This window comes from Leuciscus leuciscus (genome assembly GCF_965113295.1).
Source record: "Leuciscus leuciscus genome assembly, chromosome: 10".
NCBI lineage: Eukaryota > Metazoa > Chordata > Actinopteri > Cypriniformes > Leuciscidae > Leuciscus > Leuciscus leuciscus.
The window spans coordinates 23,364,112-23,382,762 of record NC_138734.1 but is presented as its reverse complement, the minus strand read 5'-3'; the positions used below and the strand labels follow the sequence as shown (position 1 = coordinate 23,382,762).

At 36.7% G+C, this 18,651-nt stretch overlaps 1 protein-coding gene across 1 annotated transcript in view; it reads right to left on the bottom strand.

The window, feature by feature from the left end:
• ccpg1 (cell cycle progression 1) overlaps nucleotides 1-16,716 on the bottom strand; it is a 30,533-nt gene extending 13,817 nt beyond the window's left edge. The window contains exons 1-8 of the mRNA XM_082182739.1: nucleotides 16,567-16,716; nucleotides 15,133-15,203; nucleotides 14,232-14,316; nucleotides 13,158-13,261; nucleotides 12,880-13,069; nucleotides 9,560-9,643; nucleotides 4,474-4,759; nucleotides 434-504 (exon numbers count right to left, since the gene is read on the bottom strand). Of these exons, the coding sequence (XP_082038865.1) occupies nucleotides 434-504; nucleotides 4,474-4,759; nucleotides 9,560-9,643; nucleotides 12,880-13,069; nucleotides 13,158-13,261; nucleotides 14,232-14,316; nucleotides 15,133-15,192 (880 nt within the window). The 5' untranslated portion in view covers nucleotides 15,193-15,203; nucleotides 16,567-16,716. The remainder of the gene's footprint in view (nucleotides 1-433; nucleotides 505-4,473; nucleotides 4,760-9,559; nucleotides 9,644-12,879; nucleotides 13,070-13,157; nucleotides 13,262-14,231; nucleotides 14,317-15,132; nucleotides 15,204-16,566) is intronic.
• Nucleotides 16,717-18,651: the final 1,935 nt, after the last annotated feature.

The window sequence follows — 18,651 nt, the reverse complement described above, 5'->3', positions numbered from 1 at the left end:
TTGGTGTTTAAACAGGCATTCAGTGCTAATAATAACAAAACAACAACGAAAGCACTGGGGGGTTTTGTTTCCAAAGACATTCAGCCCTCCGTTATTGACGATGTGGGATTTCAGCATATGATTAAGACGCTTGAGCTGCGATACGAAATCCCTTTGCATGCCCACTTCAGCAGCAAGTTTATTCCTGAACTGTATGATGAAACACAGGGCAAAATTGAGAAAGAATTGGCAAACACTCAATACGTAGCTCTGACAACTGATAGTTGGACCTCCAGGGCAAATGAATGCTACTTGACAGTGATAGTACATTACATTTTGGATTGGAAAATGGAAAGCTCTGTGTTACAAACATGCCCCCTTTTTGAAAGCCACACACAAGTTGTCATTTGATTGATGCACTGATGAGTGCAGTGACAGAGTGGAAGTTGGAGACCTAACATCACCATTTCAGTCACCACAGATAATGCACAGGACATGGCGAATGCCATCAAAGAAGCAGCTGGACTAGGGACAAAATTGTTATGTTTTGATACATTCTTAACCTTGCAGCCAAGAAGGCAGTAGCACTTAAACAGATAAGCCATCTGCTGAGTAAGATTAGAAAAGTAGTAAAAAAATTCCATAGAAGCATGACAGCAGCTCATGCCCTGAAAGTCAAGCAGGAGGTGCTAGATAATACCTGTTCACAAACTAATACATGAAACCCCAACTTCTGGAGCAGCAGCCTGCCATCTACTCTGCCCTGATGGACAAAAAATGTTAAGAAGAATGTAAATAATATAATATAATATAATATAATATAATATAATATAATATAATATAATATAATATAATATAATATAATATAATATAATATAATATCTCCTGGAAAAAAAGTAGTAGTTAAGTTGTTGAGTATAAGTTATAAGTTGTTAAGAATAACAATTAAACCATTTTTTATGGTTGGGGATATTTGGGGATATTTAATTTAATTAATCAATCAACAATACTATTGATCAGCATTACCAAACGTGGACGTTTTCACTAGAAACAAACATTGATGTATTATTTTAATTTAAATACTGTGAAGCTGCTTTGATACAATCTGTATTGTGAAAAGCACTATATAAATAAACTTGACTTTATTTTGTGTAAAATGCATTCTATTGGCAAGTGATGTAACCGGGGTAACACCAACTATCGCAACAGGCCTAGTACACACTGCGATTTTGTTGCATCCTAGGCTAATCCATCCTCTGATCCTAGGCTAAAATCTGAAGTTTTTAAACGTTAGTTTGACATGTTCACCAACAGCCGATTAATGACCGCTGCGATAAAATTTTACCTTTGACGTTAGAGATTTCTTTGTAGCCACCTATTCAATCCCTTGTGTAATGCAGCTCACTGTCACTGAATGTGTCATTGATTGATGATGTAAAACTCCAGATGAGTTTTCTTTCGTACAGTCTGACAGTATTGACAACTGAGATCTTACAGTGTGACATGGCTTAAAGCGAGAATCATGTTCGTACAGTCTGACAAGCTACAATCGTAAAGGACTATTATAAATCGTATAGTGTGCACCCAGCTTAATCCTCTTCTCATCGACTTCCATTTAGTCGACAATTAGGGGGCAGCTCAACATACAAGGCATAAGATTGCATCGAAACAGATGCAGATCCACATGCATGAGAACAAGTATCATCATGTTGCTAAACTTGCAAAAAAATACCTGTGTGCCTCTGTGTGACATCAGTGATAAGTGGAGTGGAGACATCGTTTCTAAAAGCAGATCTTGACTTGCAACAGAAAATGAAAAAAAATGGAAAAAAAAGATCTACTTGCACAGAAACATGAAGATAGTGGCCTAGAATATAAAAGAGTGACCCAGTGTTCTGAGCTTCCAAATATTTTATGTTGATTTTGAAATGCACTGTATGTTGATACATTTAGCATAATAATGTAAAGTACTCTTAAGTTAAAATTAGATTTTTTTGAAGGGGTGAAAAACTGCTTGTGTTTAAATTTTTTTAAGGATGCCTGTTGTGACCAAAGTGTTAGGTGTTTGTTACCAATAAATAAGAATTTTCTCTTTGAATTTGTACTTTTTTCCCCTAAACATAGCACATACCACACCATACCACAACCATGACCCTAAAACCGTGATACAAACCGAACCGTGAGTAATTTGAACCGTTACACCCATAGTTAGAATAGGTTGGTTTCAAACACATCAATAGTGTTCTCTTTCGAATGTGAACTCGCACTGCATCCTAGAATGCTAATGGGTAAATGCCTCAGCGTGACCGGTGTCTGAAGGACGTGTGTAAGGTTGGGTATCGTTTGGGTTTTTTACGATACCGGTGCCAAAACGATACTTTTAAAACTGTATGCCTAAATGCCTAAACTGATAAAAAATTTATAAAATAAAAAAAGAGCCACAAAACAATGGTGGATGACATTAAAGAATGGCTTTTTTATTGAAAAAAAATTATTATTTTTTTTCAATTGAACAATATAAAGTTTAAAGTGTACTTAAATATATAAATCTAAGTAAATACAAAACAATGAATTTATATAACAAATCCACACTACAACCTAAGCCACCTAACCCAACTATAATAATTTAACAGACACTAAATAACAGTTACATTACAAATAACACAAAAGTAGTCTGTATTATTGGTATGCTATGCACCAGCTTCAAATTTGAGCAATTCTTTTGCAGAAATATGACTACATTTGTCTTCTCTGGCAAAAAAAAAAAAAAAAAAAAAAAGACACATCTCCTGACTTATTGCATGTCCTGCACAGGAGAAAACCCTATCTGATGGTGTTGATGAGGCACCATGTTCTTGTATGTTGTTGTTCCGACTTGCGTTCACGTAATTTTCTGGCATCATGTAAATGCAGTATAATTTAACTAGCGATCATGTGCAGTGATGATGCTTCTTAAGTCCGTTTCGGGTCCGACATCCGGGTTAGCGGTAGCATAAGCCATCAGGCAAGTGTTATTTAAATAAACTCCTGATGTACTTACAAACTTTCCAATGCCTAGTTTTATGAGTACAGAACCTATTTGTACTACTGTAGAAGTTTTGTACCATTCCAGGCATTATTAGTGGGATAATTTACGAGATACAACCTTGGATCCATTAGCGCCTGCACTAGGCCATTCGGCTGATATCTCTAAATAAGCTCTAACTTGGCTCGAGGTCATGGTGCAAAGGACCCTAGGTTGAAATTACTCCAAAACATCCCTTTAATTCTTTAATGCATGATGCTTTAAATTCCCCCTGTAGCCAATAATTGTATCTCTTGAAACTCATCTCTGATCACCGAAATGACATTAAAAAGTGTTTTTTTTTTTTTTTGCAAAAAATTTCTTCTTGCCTTAAAATAGCTTAAATGTAACTCTACACTCTGGCTTCATTCACCATCTCAGAGTCAGACAGCTGCCTTCTAACAATCATCAGAAACGCTTTGAACAACTCAGAACGTCAGTGGATAAAGGCATATGGTTCAGCATAACATCTTAATATACATCATACAGACGCTATTTTGCTCAATCTACCCGATTTTTCATATCAACAGAAAACTATACCGGGATAACCTGGCTTCTCTCGCAACTCCAAACAGTTAAAATGACAAATAAATGCATACTCAGAGAACGCTCCACAAGAAATGTTTGATTATATCATCTGGAAGCTCAAAATTGATCAATGCACATTTTAAATAGCTTATTGTACACGCAAGTTAAATGCCCTTCTGCGCTGCTGCATTGTATGGCACACACATACAGACAGGAGCTCTCTCATCACGTGCAGATTGCGCGCACACAGAATCATTCAATAGTGCAGAAATGAATTGTCAACACTTTTCTGTGATTTATCAACAAAATAGCTTATAAACTGAAAAGTTCTAACTAAAACCCACAGCTTCACAACTGACTGAGAGACGCTGCCACAATGCATTCATATAAATGTAATCTTTACTGTGCTACTTTATCTGTATCTGATTTAGAACGAGCAGAAATCTGTGAAAAATATAATGACCCAAAGAAAGCACATTTTAATTTAGCAGTTGATCAGGTGATGCAATGAACATTTCTGATCACATAGGTGTGATCGTATGCGTCAAAGGGTCAAGTGGCACCGAAATCTGTGTTCTGATTCGGTCTGGTACATTCTGGTCATATAGGGGGTTTCGGTACCCAACCCTAGTCGCCGGCCAATACAATTGTCGCATTTAGACACTGGTCATGCTGAAGCATTCCCCATTAGCGTCCTAGGACGCAGAGACTCGTTCTCATTCTCAGAGAACCAAGATTACACTTGTTACCAGAGACGTTTTGCTTTATCGTTTTCCAGCAAAAGCATGTTTATAAATGTATATCCGTCATGTAGTTTATGGTTTCAGCTCACGAAGAAATGGTTCTGACCATATTTCAAAAATGTTAAATATAGATGTATAATTTCCAGCTACATTTCCAGCTAACTAAAAAATATTTGTTGTATATAAAATATAAAAAGAAAAAAAGTATAAAATAATTTATAGTATAAAGTATTATACAGTATTATGGAGTAACAAGCTGTTGTTGTTGTGATCAGTACCTCCTCCTGTCTCCTGTGGGGCTCCAGCAGATCTCCAGGCTCTGAGCCGGTGGTGCTCCTCCTCACTCTGCGTCTCCTCACCACAGGGCTGGCCTTCATCTCATCCTCCTCATCCTCACTGCTGCTGGTACCGCCGTCTTGCTGCACAGGCTGATCCACTGGGAAAACTGTGTACAGATAAAAACACACACAACCCAGAGGAATTAATATCTATTGTTCTTAAATGAAGCCAATTATAATTACCATTGAGTGGTGTGGCATAATGGAATGACTTTTTTTTTTTTTATATTACGTCTAATGTACTGTTGATTAAAATGCTTAATTAGGTATGGACTTGGTATTTTTGTGGACTTAAATAGACTTGAACTTGGTCCCCAAAAATATTTATGATTCTGAAGCTGAAAATCCAGAATGATGTTAGACACATGCTTGCACTCTCTGTCACTAATTAGTAATTACATATAAATAATGCCCTTTTTTTACTGTTAAAATCAGATATTTGGCATTATCAGGACCAACCAATATTCCCCCCTTGCATTATTATACATTGGGCCCTATTTTAACGATCTAAGCGCATGGTCTAAAGTTCACTTAGGGCGCCAGGCGCATGGTCTAAAAGGGTTGTCCTTATTCTCTTTATGAGTAATGGGTGTGTTTTGGGATTTACATGCGTTAAACCGTCTCATCTCCCATTCCCTTTAAATGCCAGTTGCGCTCGCGCCATGGCAGATTCGCTATTTACATGACAGAATTTGATAGTGGAAAGACCGAAGCCGTCTCCAGAGCGCAAACGGAACTGCTCGTGTGCAAGGTAAAAGTGCGCAAGCAGACCATCTATGGGACAAGCCGGATTCCACCATATCTTTTTGTACACAATAATAATCTTTTACATTGTAATCCTTTTAATTTTAATATTTGGCATGTTTGTGTGCTGATGTGCGTCCCAGTGTGTGTAATAAGCAGAGTGTACGCGTGTTGTGGACCCGCCTATAGGCGCACATTACTAACGCGCTCATTAAATAACAAATTTTTAAAAATATTGCGCCATTGACTTTAGACCAGGTTTCAGTTGTTCAATGGCGCAGTCTATTTCTGTTGCCTCAAAATAGCAACGCGCCAACAATGCGCCAGAACACACCTCGTTTTCAGACCAGCACACCCATGGGCGCACAAATGCGCGCAAATGCATTTGCTATTTAAACAACATGGCACAGGACGTGAAAATGATAACTGTGTCGGGCTGAAACTAGCAAAAAACACTTGCGTCGCGCTTGGCGCTGCATTGCGCCAGGTGTCAGATAGGGCCCATTATATTCAACGTTATATATACTGGTTTAATGTAGTACTGCCACTGAAAATTTTCTCACGCAGTTCTCTCGCGCTTTCAATGTAGGCATTCACACAATAATTGCACTAAAATTATTCGAATAAACCATCTAAAACACTTTGAATACCGTACAGTTCCGAATTCAAGATGGTGTTTTTTTTTTCTTGGAAATACATCTGAAAAAATGGGGTCGTCTTATATTCAGGGTCTAGATTTTTACGTCAATAATACACTCGCAACAATAGGGAGCGCCAACTAAAATGAGTATGTCCCCCAGGACTGATAAACAACAGGGGATACATCAAACAACTCTCATTAAGCAGCCAAGAAATATGTTGCGTCAAAATGTATAGTTAGAAGATGGTGAGCCCAAAAAGACAGTCATAAAAATGCTAACAGCTAAAGAAAAGCTTACTGCGGTCCTAAAAACAGTCGCTTCAAAGAAATTGACAGGCAAGTGTGTCAGTACATAGCCGAAAAAAGAAATGAGGGGCTGCCCATAACCAGAGCTGTCATCCAACTGAAGGCACAGGCTGAACATACCCACCAGCGAGGCCCCTCATTTCTTATTTCGGCTGCATACTGATACACTTGCCTGTCAGTTTCTTCGAAGCGGCCGCTTTGATGCGGCGTAAGAAGGATGCGGTGTAATGGATTAGCATTACGAGTCTTGCCCAGCGCTTGCCCTCCAACTTCAGGGAGAAACTGATGTCTTTTCAGTGCTATGTGATCAGCCTAAGGAAAAAACATTCATATCCCCTGGATCAGATAGGTAATTCGTATCAAACACCTTTGTTTCTGACATGCCAACATATGTCACTGTACATAAAAAAGCTGAATAATCAGTCATTGTGAAATCTACTAGAAATTAGAACTACAGGTTATTTTTATGGTATGTTTATTTTTAAAAGTGATATAATTGGTATATTTAACCAGGATTTACCATACTTTCAATATAAAAATTAAAATATGAAAAATAAAATCATTTTCTATATAAAAGACAAGATCTGGTCCCCAAAAAGCCTTTTTCCAAAAGGTACATTTTGAAAAGGTGGGGTTGTCTTATATTCTGAACAATATGGTAATAATACTACTAAAACTAACTGTGATATGGTGCTTTAAATTATGTTTGTGCTTTCACTTTACCTCTAACTAACAGCTAGTTGGTCATACTAGTTCTTAAGACACAGTCTTAACATAATGGCTATGTTTATGCAACTGGCCCCAGGGCGTATGCTCTTCAGATGATCAGTGCAATCAATCACAGTTCTAATCGCAAAGCATGTCAAAATGACTATTCTCAAACTTTAAAGGGTTAGTTAATCGAAAAATACTGTTCTCCATTTACTCACTCTCATGTTGTTATCACGTGTCGCCCACACATTTGAATGTCTGTGTTTACTACAGTATGCACGTTGTAAATCTGTTCATCATATAAAGCCATTGTGTCCTTCAGAAGACTTTGATTTGGATTAGGCCGCTCGATAGATGCCTTACTGACCCTTTTAGATCTTTCAAGATTAAGGGGAATGGACTTTAATAATAGTTAATTATAAAAAAAAAAAATCTTCATTTGTGTTTTGAAGATGAGCAAAAACCTGATAATTACAGTAATCTGAGTTTTGGATAAAACTAACTCTATATTGCGAATCATATGATTTACATCACCGGTACATATTGTCGCATTTTGATATTGCGATATCGCGATTTAACAATGTATCATTACAACACTATCATCCAGTAATGAAACAAGTGAAGTATTTATGAGTGAGTCATTGAATCGTTCATTCAAACTGATTCATTAAACATTTTAAATAATGCAGCAATTAACATTTGTCATGGATGGATGGATGGATGGATAGATTTGGTCCAACACTGGCTGTAATGAAAACACTCATAACGTAGTAGAAATGTGTAGACTTGTTACTTAATCAAAACTCTAAATACCTTTTAAACATAAAATTTGATGGTCAGTAAACGGACTATAGACATTGTGCCATATCAGGCAAATTCATCATAATGACTCACTAAAGGACCTTTAATACAGGTTATGTGGTGAGGTTTTACCTACTTTTTAGGGACCAAATAACAAAACCTGACCAACACACAAATTTGTATGAAAATAATGCCAAGTGCAGAACAGCGAATCCTGTAGCTTATTTTTGTACACACGGCAAACACATGCTTGCAAGAACACATCTCGCATGCCATGATGCAGTGCAGGAAAAGTTAACAAACCTGTTTACACTACAGTAACAAGCTAATCGACTAAACAAGCACATGACTTGTGCTCCAAAAATACAGCTGCAGGCCTAAAGCTGTTGTGAATGTCTCCTTTGTATTTGTTGTTATGCTTAAACAGCTATTGCATCAATATTTAGAGAAATAATTCATACAGAAGAAGGAAATGATTTAAGCATACTGGAAACACACCTAAAGGAACCAAGATTCAATAAATACTGATGAATATTAACAACATCTCTCCACAACAACACAATTTGAGGACTCATTCAGGTCTGGAGCACAAATAACCTAGAATACTCTCTAACACTTGATGGCTGCTCTGTCAAGTTTTCGTCTTCAGTTGCTCTTTGATACCAATCTTTCATTTGAAAGCCACATTTCTAGCATCTGTAAAACTGCATTTTTTCCCATCTTAAAAATATATCTAAATTATGACACATGCTCCCAATGACACATGCAGAAAAGTTAGTTCATGTGTTCATGACCTCAAGGCTAGATTATTGCAATGCTATTATGGGTGGTTGCCCTGCACTTAATAAACATACTACAGCTGGTCCAAAATGCAGCAGCTCGAGTTCTTACCAGAACCAGGAAGTATGACCATATTAGCCCAGTTCTGTCAACACTGCATTGGCTCCCTATTACATACATTTACATTTTTTGTTAATTACTCACAAGCACTAAATGGTTTAGCTCCTCAGTACTTGAGTGAGCTCTTAATGCATTATAGTCATTCACGTCTATTGCGATCTCAAAATTCTGGCCAGTTGATAAACACTTCCTATAACACCCGGTGTACTTGTTACATCGTAAGAGGAATGGTATCTAAGCTAAAATCAGTCTGTCTGTCTTATCCTTATCCCGAGGTCCATATGTAAATCAGATGGTGGACCTGCACCTAGACACGACCAACACACAGCCCAAAACACATTCTTTGCAAAATCTATTTATTAATTGATGATCTTTACAACGTAACTGAATCAACGCTGAAGTGACTTCAGCTGAACAACAGCCGAAATGCATATTCCTGTCATCACTGTAAAGCTGCTTTGAAACAATCTGTATTGTATAAAGCGTTATATAAATAAAGATGACTTGAGTTGACAAATTCTGACAACTAATTAGCTCACAGTCTAGTCAACTCAAGACATGAAATTGGGACATATGACAGCACACAGCAATGTGGGTCAAACAAACACATTACTGTGGCTTTTTCCACACACTTTACACGTGTTATCTGTTCTCGCAGCTATTGGCTGGGCGTTTCATCAGCCAAGTTAATGTGGCTGAACCTATTTTTGCCACATCACTTAACTCACTCACAAACACACTCGCTGTCCTCAGAGCTTTATCAGCATGCTGATCACAACATGCTCACACTCCCATGGCAGAGCACCTGAGAGAGAGAGAGAGCTGTGAAGCTGGCTGCCATATTCCCACAGTGTCCTGGAAAATCCCCATCCACTCCAATGCCAGTCTGCTGCCACTCAGGAGAGAGAGGAACATTTCAACAAGGCGAATGACATGAAAACAGTTTTAAAAAAAAGTGTGGATCATATTTAACCAGAAAATATTTATATATAGTATATACAAAAAGAGCCTGTTTTAGGATCATTACGAAATGTTGCATTATGACGTTATTTTCATTAAAATTAGGAATTATAATTATATTATTAATAATTAAGAAATTAAGTATTACATTACTTTTATTATTAAGAAGTATATATAGAAATGAATTTATGCAAAAAAAATTAACATTTAAATTTATGCATTTCAAAATATAATTTCTGATTTTACCTTTTTTGGTAACACTTTACAATAAGGTTTCATTTGTTAACATTAGTTAACGTATTAACTAACATTAACTAACAATGTGCAATACATTAGTTACTGTATTTGTTAACCGTAGTTAATAAAAATGCAGTTATTCATTGTTTGTTCATGTTAGTTCACAGTGCATTAACTAATGTTAACAAATACAACTTTTGATTTTAATAATGTATTAGTAAATGTTGAAATTTACAAACAAAGCTGTAATTAATCCCAACAAAGATTAATAAATGCTGTAGAAGTGCAGTTCATTACTAGTTTATGTTAACTAGTGTAGTTAACCAACCAGTGTTCCCGACTTTTTTATTATTTATTTCACAGGAAAGCTATAGTTGTTAAGGTCTAAGCTGTTCCTAATCATCTCTAAGAGAAGTAATGAAATATGTTGCACATGTTGCTTGCCAATAAATAAAGAGTAGTCAATTCATGATATATTCTTATCTCTTAAAAGGTGCTGTACGTAATTTTTTTGACTGAACTAAAGCATAAATCTACCATACTATGTTAGTAGATATTTAGGAAAAAATGTTGTTCACCTACTTGTTTCTAAGAAAAACAAAGACAGTTATTCTACTTTGAAATGTGTGTTCTGTGTTGGAATGTCTGTTTTTTGTAGGCTATGTGTTTGTGATTTGTTAGGTCTGTGTTATCTTATCCACTGCTAATTTACTAGTATTTCAACACCCCGGATTGCACAGAGTATCATAGCCATGGAAGTCAGCAAACGGACTGGGTCAAAGATCGCAGATTATACCAACTAAAAAGCCTTGCCGTCCATATAAAAAGCACTATGACCATAGGCATATTAAAACGGGAAAAATCTACTCAAACTTACAGTTAGAGCTGCACAATTAATCTTTAAAAGATTGTGATCTCGATTCAAACACATTGAAATGCAATGTAAGTCGCTTTGGATAAAAGCATCTGCCAAATGCATAAATGTAAACACCCATGTGATTTCATTCCTAAATGACAACGATTTGCCTGTCTTTTAAACTTTTGACAAAAATTGTAACAAAACCTGTTTAAAATAAGTATTATCACAAAAGTACTGAGATAAAAGTTTATAGTTCATATATAAACACTGATGTCTATAGTAGCGATCAAAATAGAGCAAATCCCCTTTTGAAAGTATCTTGCCACTTCAAATAACAATTGTATTGATTACATTGTTACGCCACTAGGTGGCGACAAGTGACTGTTAAAAAATGTATTTGCCATTGAATCATTTAAGGAATGGTTCGGTGTAATTTCAAACTAAGGTCGTTTGCACCATGATCTCGAGCCAAACACCCCTGGAAAGTTTGTGAGTACATCAGGAGTTTATTTAAATAACACTTGCCTGATGGCTTATGCTACCGCTAACCCGGACGTCGAGGTCACTTCCGTGATTTGTGAAAAGCCCGTAAAAGTCCTGGCAGAAAGCGATGCATAAGGATGTAGTGAAACGACTTTTTGACAACTTAGTGTTAACTAATAATTGTTGCAAACTGGTACTACCAACAAAATATTAGTGCATTCCTGGAACTGGGCGTCGTTACACTACATTAGGGCTGTGACAGTGGCAGTTTTTTTACAGTGGGTTGTTTTGAAATAATAAAACAAATATGTTTACTTGAGCAAAAAAGTGTTTATTTGAGCAATTCCGTCAAAGAAACAACACACTAAAGCCTGTAAAGCATTGAAATAAATATCAGTAAATACTGGTAACTTAAAGAATATAATAAAGTCGAAAAAAAACAAAAAACTTTAGTTTAATATTTCCACACAAAGACGCGTGATATAGCCTACTGCTCTGTGCTTTGTGGGACACGAGCAGGAAAGAGACCATCGATCTCTTTTCTGATATATTAATGTTTTCTACTTGTTGTAAAAGGTATGAAGAGCGAATTTTATCTTCCACAAGGGCAAGGCATTTAGGCTATGTTTGATATTGCGCTGCCAGAGAAAGCGAAACTAAAATCACCTGCGCGTGTGAAACGCGCTTTACAAATAAACTTGACGTGCCTTACCATTTACCATATGTTAAAAAGAATTTGACGTACAAGTAAAAATGTAGGGTATCTGTCCTACAGAGTTTTTTCTACTTTACTACAGTAAAGAATACGAAAATAATAGGCCTAATTAAAAGCGAACAAAGGAAGAAACGTTTATAATCCCCTTCGTAAATGGGTGAGACGCGATTGGAGATATGGGAAAAGAAACAAGAGATTCCATGCAGGGATGAGTCACGATTTTTGAATATTCGATTAGTTGATTTAATTATAGAATGTCTAATAGGTTGTGCGATTATTCTCTAAAATAAAATCTCCATGTTCTGGTGCTAATGTGGTGGTGACGCGATCATGTAACCAGAGGGTGACGCTGCCAATAACGCACATAACAGCTGTCACAAAGAACCGGCAAAAGAACCAGAATTCAAAGCCGACAAGGCTTAAATTTATGGGCTAACGCACAACTCTCTCACTCGTCATGAATCCAAACTTTTCCATGGCTGCGATGTAACATTTAATGGCTAACCTATTATTTATTTTGTAAACAAAGCTTTGTGCTTCACTCGTGTCATAATATTCATGTAAAACAGCATTCACATACGAAAAATATTTTTTGGCGGACCACCGCCGGTGCTACTCAGCAACCGCGGTGGTGCGGTTGTCAAGTTTACCGGCACATCCCTACACTATATCCTTATTAGATTCTGGGGGGGGTGTTTGGCTCGAGGTCATGGTGCAAAGGACCCTAGGTTGAAATTTCTCCGAACCATCTCTTTAATTCGTAAAGTCAGTTATAAAGATAATTCCACTGCTAATTACGGCATTGCAGTGGCATTGATATGCATGTAAACAAGTATTCCAACATGAATTGAAGGCAACGTTTTCCACTCACTTGTCTCTGACTCTCTAAAAGTATACTGGCTGCTCGATGAGCTTCCGAGATAGAACTCATCACTTCCTGCTTCCTTTGCCTCCTTGGCAACAGGCTCCGCCTCACAAGAGTCTGGCAGGGTTAGGATGTCAGAGTTCTCACTGGAGGAGCAAAGAATCACATGTTCTTCCCCACCCACATCATCTCCGGCCTGCAAGAAAACATAAATTCTTTAAGCTGGCTTACTTTGTGCAGAACAATAACACATGCCAAGAGGTAATTTGGGGTTTTAATCTCACCTTTTGGGCAGGTGCCACCTCCGTTGTCGTCTCCTCTCTCAGTGTGAGGTCTAAAGAAGTCTCTCCCAAACTCTCCTCACCCCGCTCGTCTGAAAACCTAACATCTACAGAGACAGGCATGATCTTCACTTGCAGTAATAGCAACAGAACATGTCTTACAAAAATTGGGCTCTACAGGCACTGTAACTCAACAAATGTCTAGAGACCCCAAGGCACAGATTCCATTGTCTATCGAGACAGAAGGATGCCAATGGAGTAGTGATGTCACAAGCTGATCATAAGATTTGCTTTTAACTGATCAGTATCGGCTATCTCAAGCCCGATCTTTTATTTTACATCCGCTGTCATGCAGGTGTCTTGCAGTAGGTGGTGGTATGCACTTCAAGTGGGTTTGCCAATCCCCATTAAGAGGAAAAGAAAAAGCTCAAATGTGCATGCCTGATGTTCAAGTGCCGTCTGTTCTAGGGCTTCACACACACACATTCAGGCTTCCGTGTTTGAAGTGCATGTTTGTAACGAATCACTCGAAAGTAAATTATTTACTGTATATTTTTATCTGCCGTCTGACTGTCTGAGACGTTGTTGTCATAAAGCGTTGCTGTGGGTTGCGTCTCTCTTTGGACTTGCATTCTGACACCACAAACGTCATGCTTTCTAACTTTAAAATCCACTTTTTTTTATTTTGTTGCAATTATTCTGCTTATTGTACATACAAAATACAAGAGGTTTATATTAGTAGTCCCATATTCATAATTGTGACCAAACACAATCTTATTATAATTTACATACATAGGCCTATAAATATAATTACTGATAGATAAGCATTTTTTACATTTGAGCCCCTGCCCCTAAGAAACTCTCTGCATGGCCCTGTATACATTGGATTATTTTTAATAACTAAAAATTGCAACAAGGCAAGCACTAGGAAACCGCAAGTATCGGATAGGGACTCTGTATTGGTAGCTACTCAATATTCAATGACTCGAATCTCAGGCACCAAAATTTTATTGGGCCATTCCTATAAATAGTTTTGTGTTTATTCATTTTGAATGACACAAAGGGTGACATCCTCACCGTCACGTATGTCCGGAGCACGGCTAACTGCTCTATCCTCACACTCTCCAGCGTTATCCGGCCCCAGCGTCTCAATGTCCGAACCCTGTAACATACACACACAAACACACACACACAAACACACACAAACACACACACACGCACACACACACGCACGCATGCACACACCAAGGTTATCACTATGGCTTAACGTTAAAAGCGTCAAACTTTTAAAAATAGAGTTGTTGCTTAGTAAACAAAATAAAAAAGCAGCTGTACTGGCTTCTAAAAGAGGAAAATAAAAGACAGAAGCAGCGATATAAGTGATATAAGTGAAAAACACAATGTTTGTATTATTTTGAATATAATTTGTAATTTAAATGAATTAATTACACATAAAATGTAATTTGTATATACATCATTTGCATTTACAAAATGTATATGTGTGTGCGTATATATATATATATATATATATAAACTTTTGTAATTTGTATATATATATTAACTTGTACACTGAATAGCCTAATGAATAGGCCTACTGAAAAATGAAGAAATGTCAAAAATGAATACTGTTAAGTTATAAAAAGTTATATATGCCAATTATATAGCCTATGTATCAACCAAAAACCAAAAGAGCATCTAATGAGTATCATCAATAAGAAAATGTGGAAATTTAAATAATGCCACAATAATGATAATGGTCCTAAAAATAGTCTATTTTTTTCTTATGCAAAAAATTATTTAATATTTCTATCTTTAGATTTTAGAGCAAAATATGGCCTGTATGTGTTCTTGACAGGCTCTGTTTAATTGACCTAGTAGAGGATCATAAAAGGAGACCTCCCCAAAAGCATTTATACTCAGATTAGAGGTAAACCTGATGGGTAGCGAATAGCGATCCAAGCAATAAAACATTAATCACCTCATTACTAATGACTGTCCATCCACAGGACGACTCAGTGTCACTGGAGCTTTCAGACATCTCTCAACCAGCTAGAAAACAAATGTAAACACAACTTATGTTGTTGTCCTCTGTAATGATGTCTAGCTGAATGCTCATTTACGGGATAGAAATGTCAGGTTGACCCTGTCACTGGTAAATGATTATTCTGCATTTGCAGAAGCCATGTGAATAGAGATCTCCATAAACAAGAAGAATTGCAGATACAAATAAAGAAGCTTTTTTTTTCATTAAATATCTGACAGTAAACTGAAATCTGATGCATTCTGGTTTAACTTCATGCAAAATGTTTTTGAACCCTTAAGGCACTGAATTTTCAAGACTAGTAGAGATGCTAGAATTAATGAAAACAGCATGCAGGTTGAAGGTAGGTAAATAATGTGAGAATTCATTTTGGGTTGAACTATGTCTTTAAAAACCACAGATCTGAGTCAAAACTATCATCTGGTTGTTTCACTGGTTTGTTTTTCAGAAAGAGCCACCAAAAATAGCAGTCTGGTTTGTTAACCATCCAAAAAAGCAGAACAGAGCCATTGCACATATATGACATCATCCAAACAAAACTACTACTGCAAAAAGCATCTGATCCATGATATTTAGGTGCTTTTTTTTGTATTATAGATCAGGGGTTTTCAAACTGGGGTCAAGGACCCCCAATATGGCCAAGGGAGTACGAAAGGGGTTAAACATTCAGAGAAAAACAGTGTAAAAAAATTGAAGAGTAAAAGAATAATAAACATAAGATTAGGCTACATTATCTAGACAAATGTTGATTAAATAAAATAAAAATGTATTTAAATAAAATGTGATAATTTGATTAAAATAATTCAAATGTGATTTAAATAAATAATAAATCTAACAGTAACGTTACAGTACTATAGTGAGTAGAAAAATAATGAGGATTTGAGGATGGAGTTTCCTCATACTTGGGGTCCGTGGAATCTAAAAGATTGAATTTAAAAAAACCTTCCTCTGTTATAGATTGATAAGAAGTAAGTTAAATGGGTGGTGCATGATGCAGAAAACTGTTGTTTGATTCTGTGAAGTATGACAATATGATTAAACCCGTACAAAATATTTAAACATGACAACAGTGAGAGGATTATTTCAGAGTGCATCTTATTTCAGAACAATTCAGGTAGGCTAAATCAAATAAAATCGAGGCAGGAGACTGATATAATCTAAAGTTAGCCTTGCAATATATTTGCATCTAAAAAAGACCAAAACGATTTGTCTCACTACGTGAATTGAACTGCTGTAGTTTAGATGAGCAGATAAAATGACAAACACTGGCTCAAATATACAAAATATGAATGAGTCTCTTTAATCTGTCAGTCCTGCTATAGCTTTATGGTGACTTTAAACTGCATTAGGTGTCTTATTAGCTGTCCTTACCGGTTTTAAAGGTAAATTGCCGCGGGAGAAGGGAAGAAGGCAAATGTCCTCTGTGCAAATCTAGCATTAAACGTCACGCCTCTCCAACCGAGCCAAAGCATCAACATCAGACCATACGAACAACAACACTGTGGCGGCTGCCAAGAGGAAGATGGATGGGAGTTGTAGTTTTACATAACCATCTCCTCACTGGTGTCTTAACATTTTAGAACTCTAAAAACAACATTTCCCATGACCCCCTCTAGAGGCGGCAGCACAGGGCTAACGTGTCATGTGAGTGCATTTTTTGAAGCGTTTCTGTTTGCGTGGCTGCTGCTTAGCTTAATCCGATTTACATTGATTCCAGAGTTTAAATTTAATTTCAGGACAAATCTAGTTAATCGTGGGATGAATTTTTTTTTATTTATGCGCACGCGCCGTTGACGTAACCGGTAATTGCCATGGAGACGAATCTACAACACTAGTCTTCCACTCTAGCATATATATGAAGGTATTTTTTGGAGCAAAACAACTGAGCACCTGTACAGTGGCATTTGTGGTTGTAGAGAATAACCACACATGTGTATCAATAAATTTGAACTCACAGAGAAAACTCTTTTAGGTGTTGCAAACTTGTAGATTTTTTTCTCTCTCCAAACGAGATTATAATGTTAGGTAGCCTATAATGCAGAGTCCAAAGATGAGACTGCAAGTTTTAAAGTTAAGACACTCACACACACATATATGACAATGTCGCTGGACACTTTTATTTATTTTATTTACTTATTTTTCGGTTTTACATTGTTGTCTCCCATTGATTTATAATAGCCTCCTATGGATTTATGTAAATAAATGTCTAAGGAGTTATCAGGGTTTGACATTATTTATTTGTATTGTGTTAATATGTCAGCATTATTTAAATAAATATTTATTTTGTATTAAACCGCATTGCTTGTTCATTTATTTTATTCAAGATATGCTGTGGTAAATTTGAACATGGATTTTTATTCTTATTTCACATGTATACACAGACGTTTTATGGAACATTAAACGGACAGTATGGAATTTTTCGCCACTAGGGGTCGCTAACCTATTTACAATAACAAAGGCGTAGTTTGATGACGCAACATTTGCTAAGAATTATGGATCTTGTCGTCAACGTCAAGCCGACCGATCTAATCTATGGATCTAATAATGTTTATGGATGACTGAATACATCGATGCTTTTATCATGACTGTGATATGAAGCAATTCGGGATTGCTAAGAGACAGCTATCAGCTATCATATAAGGAATATGGACATTTCATTCTACCGAACTAACGTTGCACGCGGGTGCAGAATTACTACTCACAGTCACAGGTCAGTTTATTAGACAAATTAAATTTGTGAGGTAACGCAGCGCTGTTTCACTTGGTCTAACATTACACTATCACACTAAACTACATTTGAATGTGTTGAAATGTGTTAGTTTGTCTGTATGAGACTAGCAGTAAGCTAGATCAACATTAGAATAACATACAGATCATATTCTAACATTTCATCATGTTGAGCTATATAACATTGATTAGTGTTATGTAAATGTGCTCACCTGTTTAATAAAGTACGTAGAAGCGGTCGAAGTCTCGGACGTGGAGCTCTCGTTTATATACTGTCTATTAGTAGGGAGGTTAAGTGACTTTTGACTTCAAGTCATGATGCAAAGGTCCCCTTTGGTATGGAAGTACCTTAGGCCCATAGAAATAAATTTATCCTAAGACACAAGTGAGATCACATTTTGTATCTTATATACGCACATTTTTAAAAAATGGCCACCGACCATACTTGAGAGGCCCATATCTTTGCTTCTGTTATATCTATAATGACACATTTGGTATCAACAATTATGTTGTCTTTACCATGACAATTGGAGGTGAAGTATGCAATTTTTTTATCAAAAAAACGCATGCCAAACACATGTATGATATGGATGGGGGAGGTGAAGTAGCCTCTGTGATGCTGGCATAATATGCAGCCCATGAGATCCATTCTCCGGCTTCAAGGTTCTCTTTCACGAGAATGTTTCTGACTCTCTCGAACCACTGGTAGCCTTCTTCAATTACATTGAT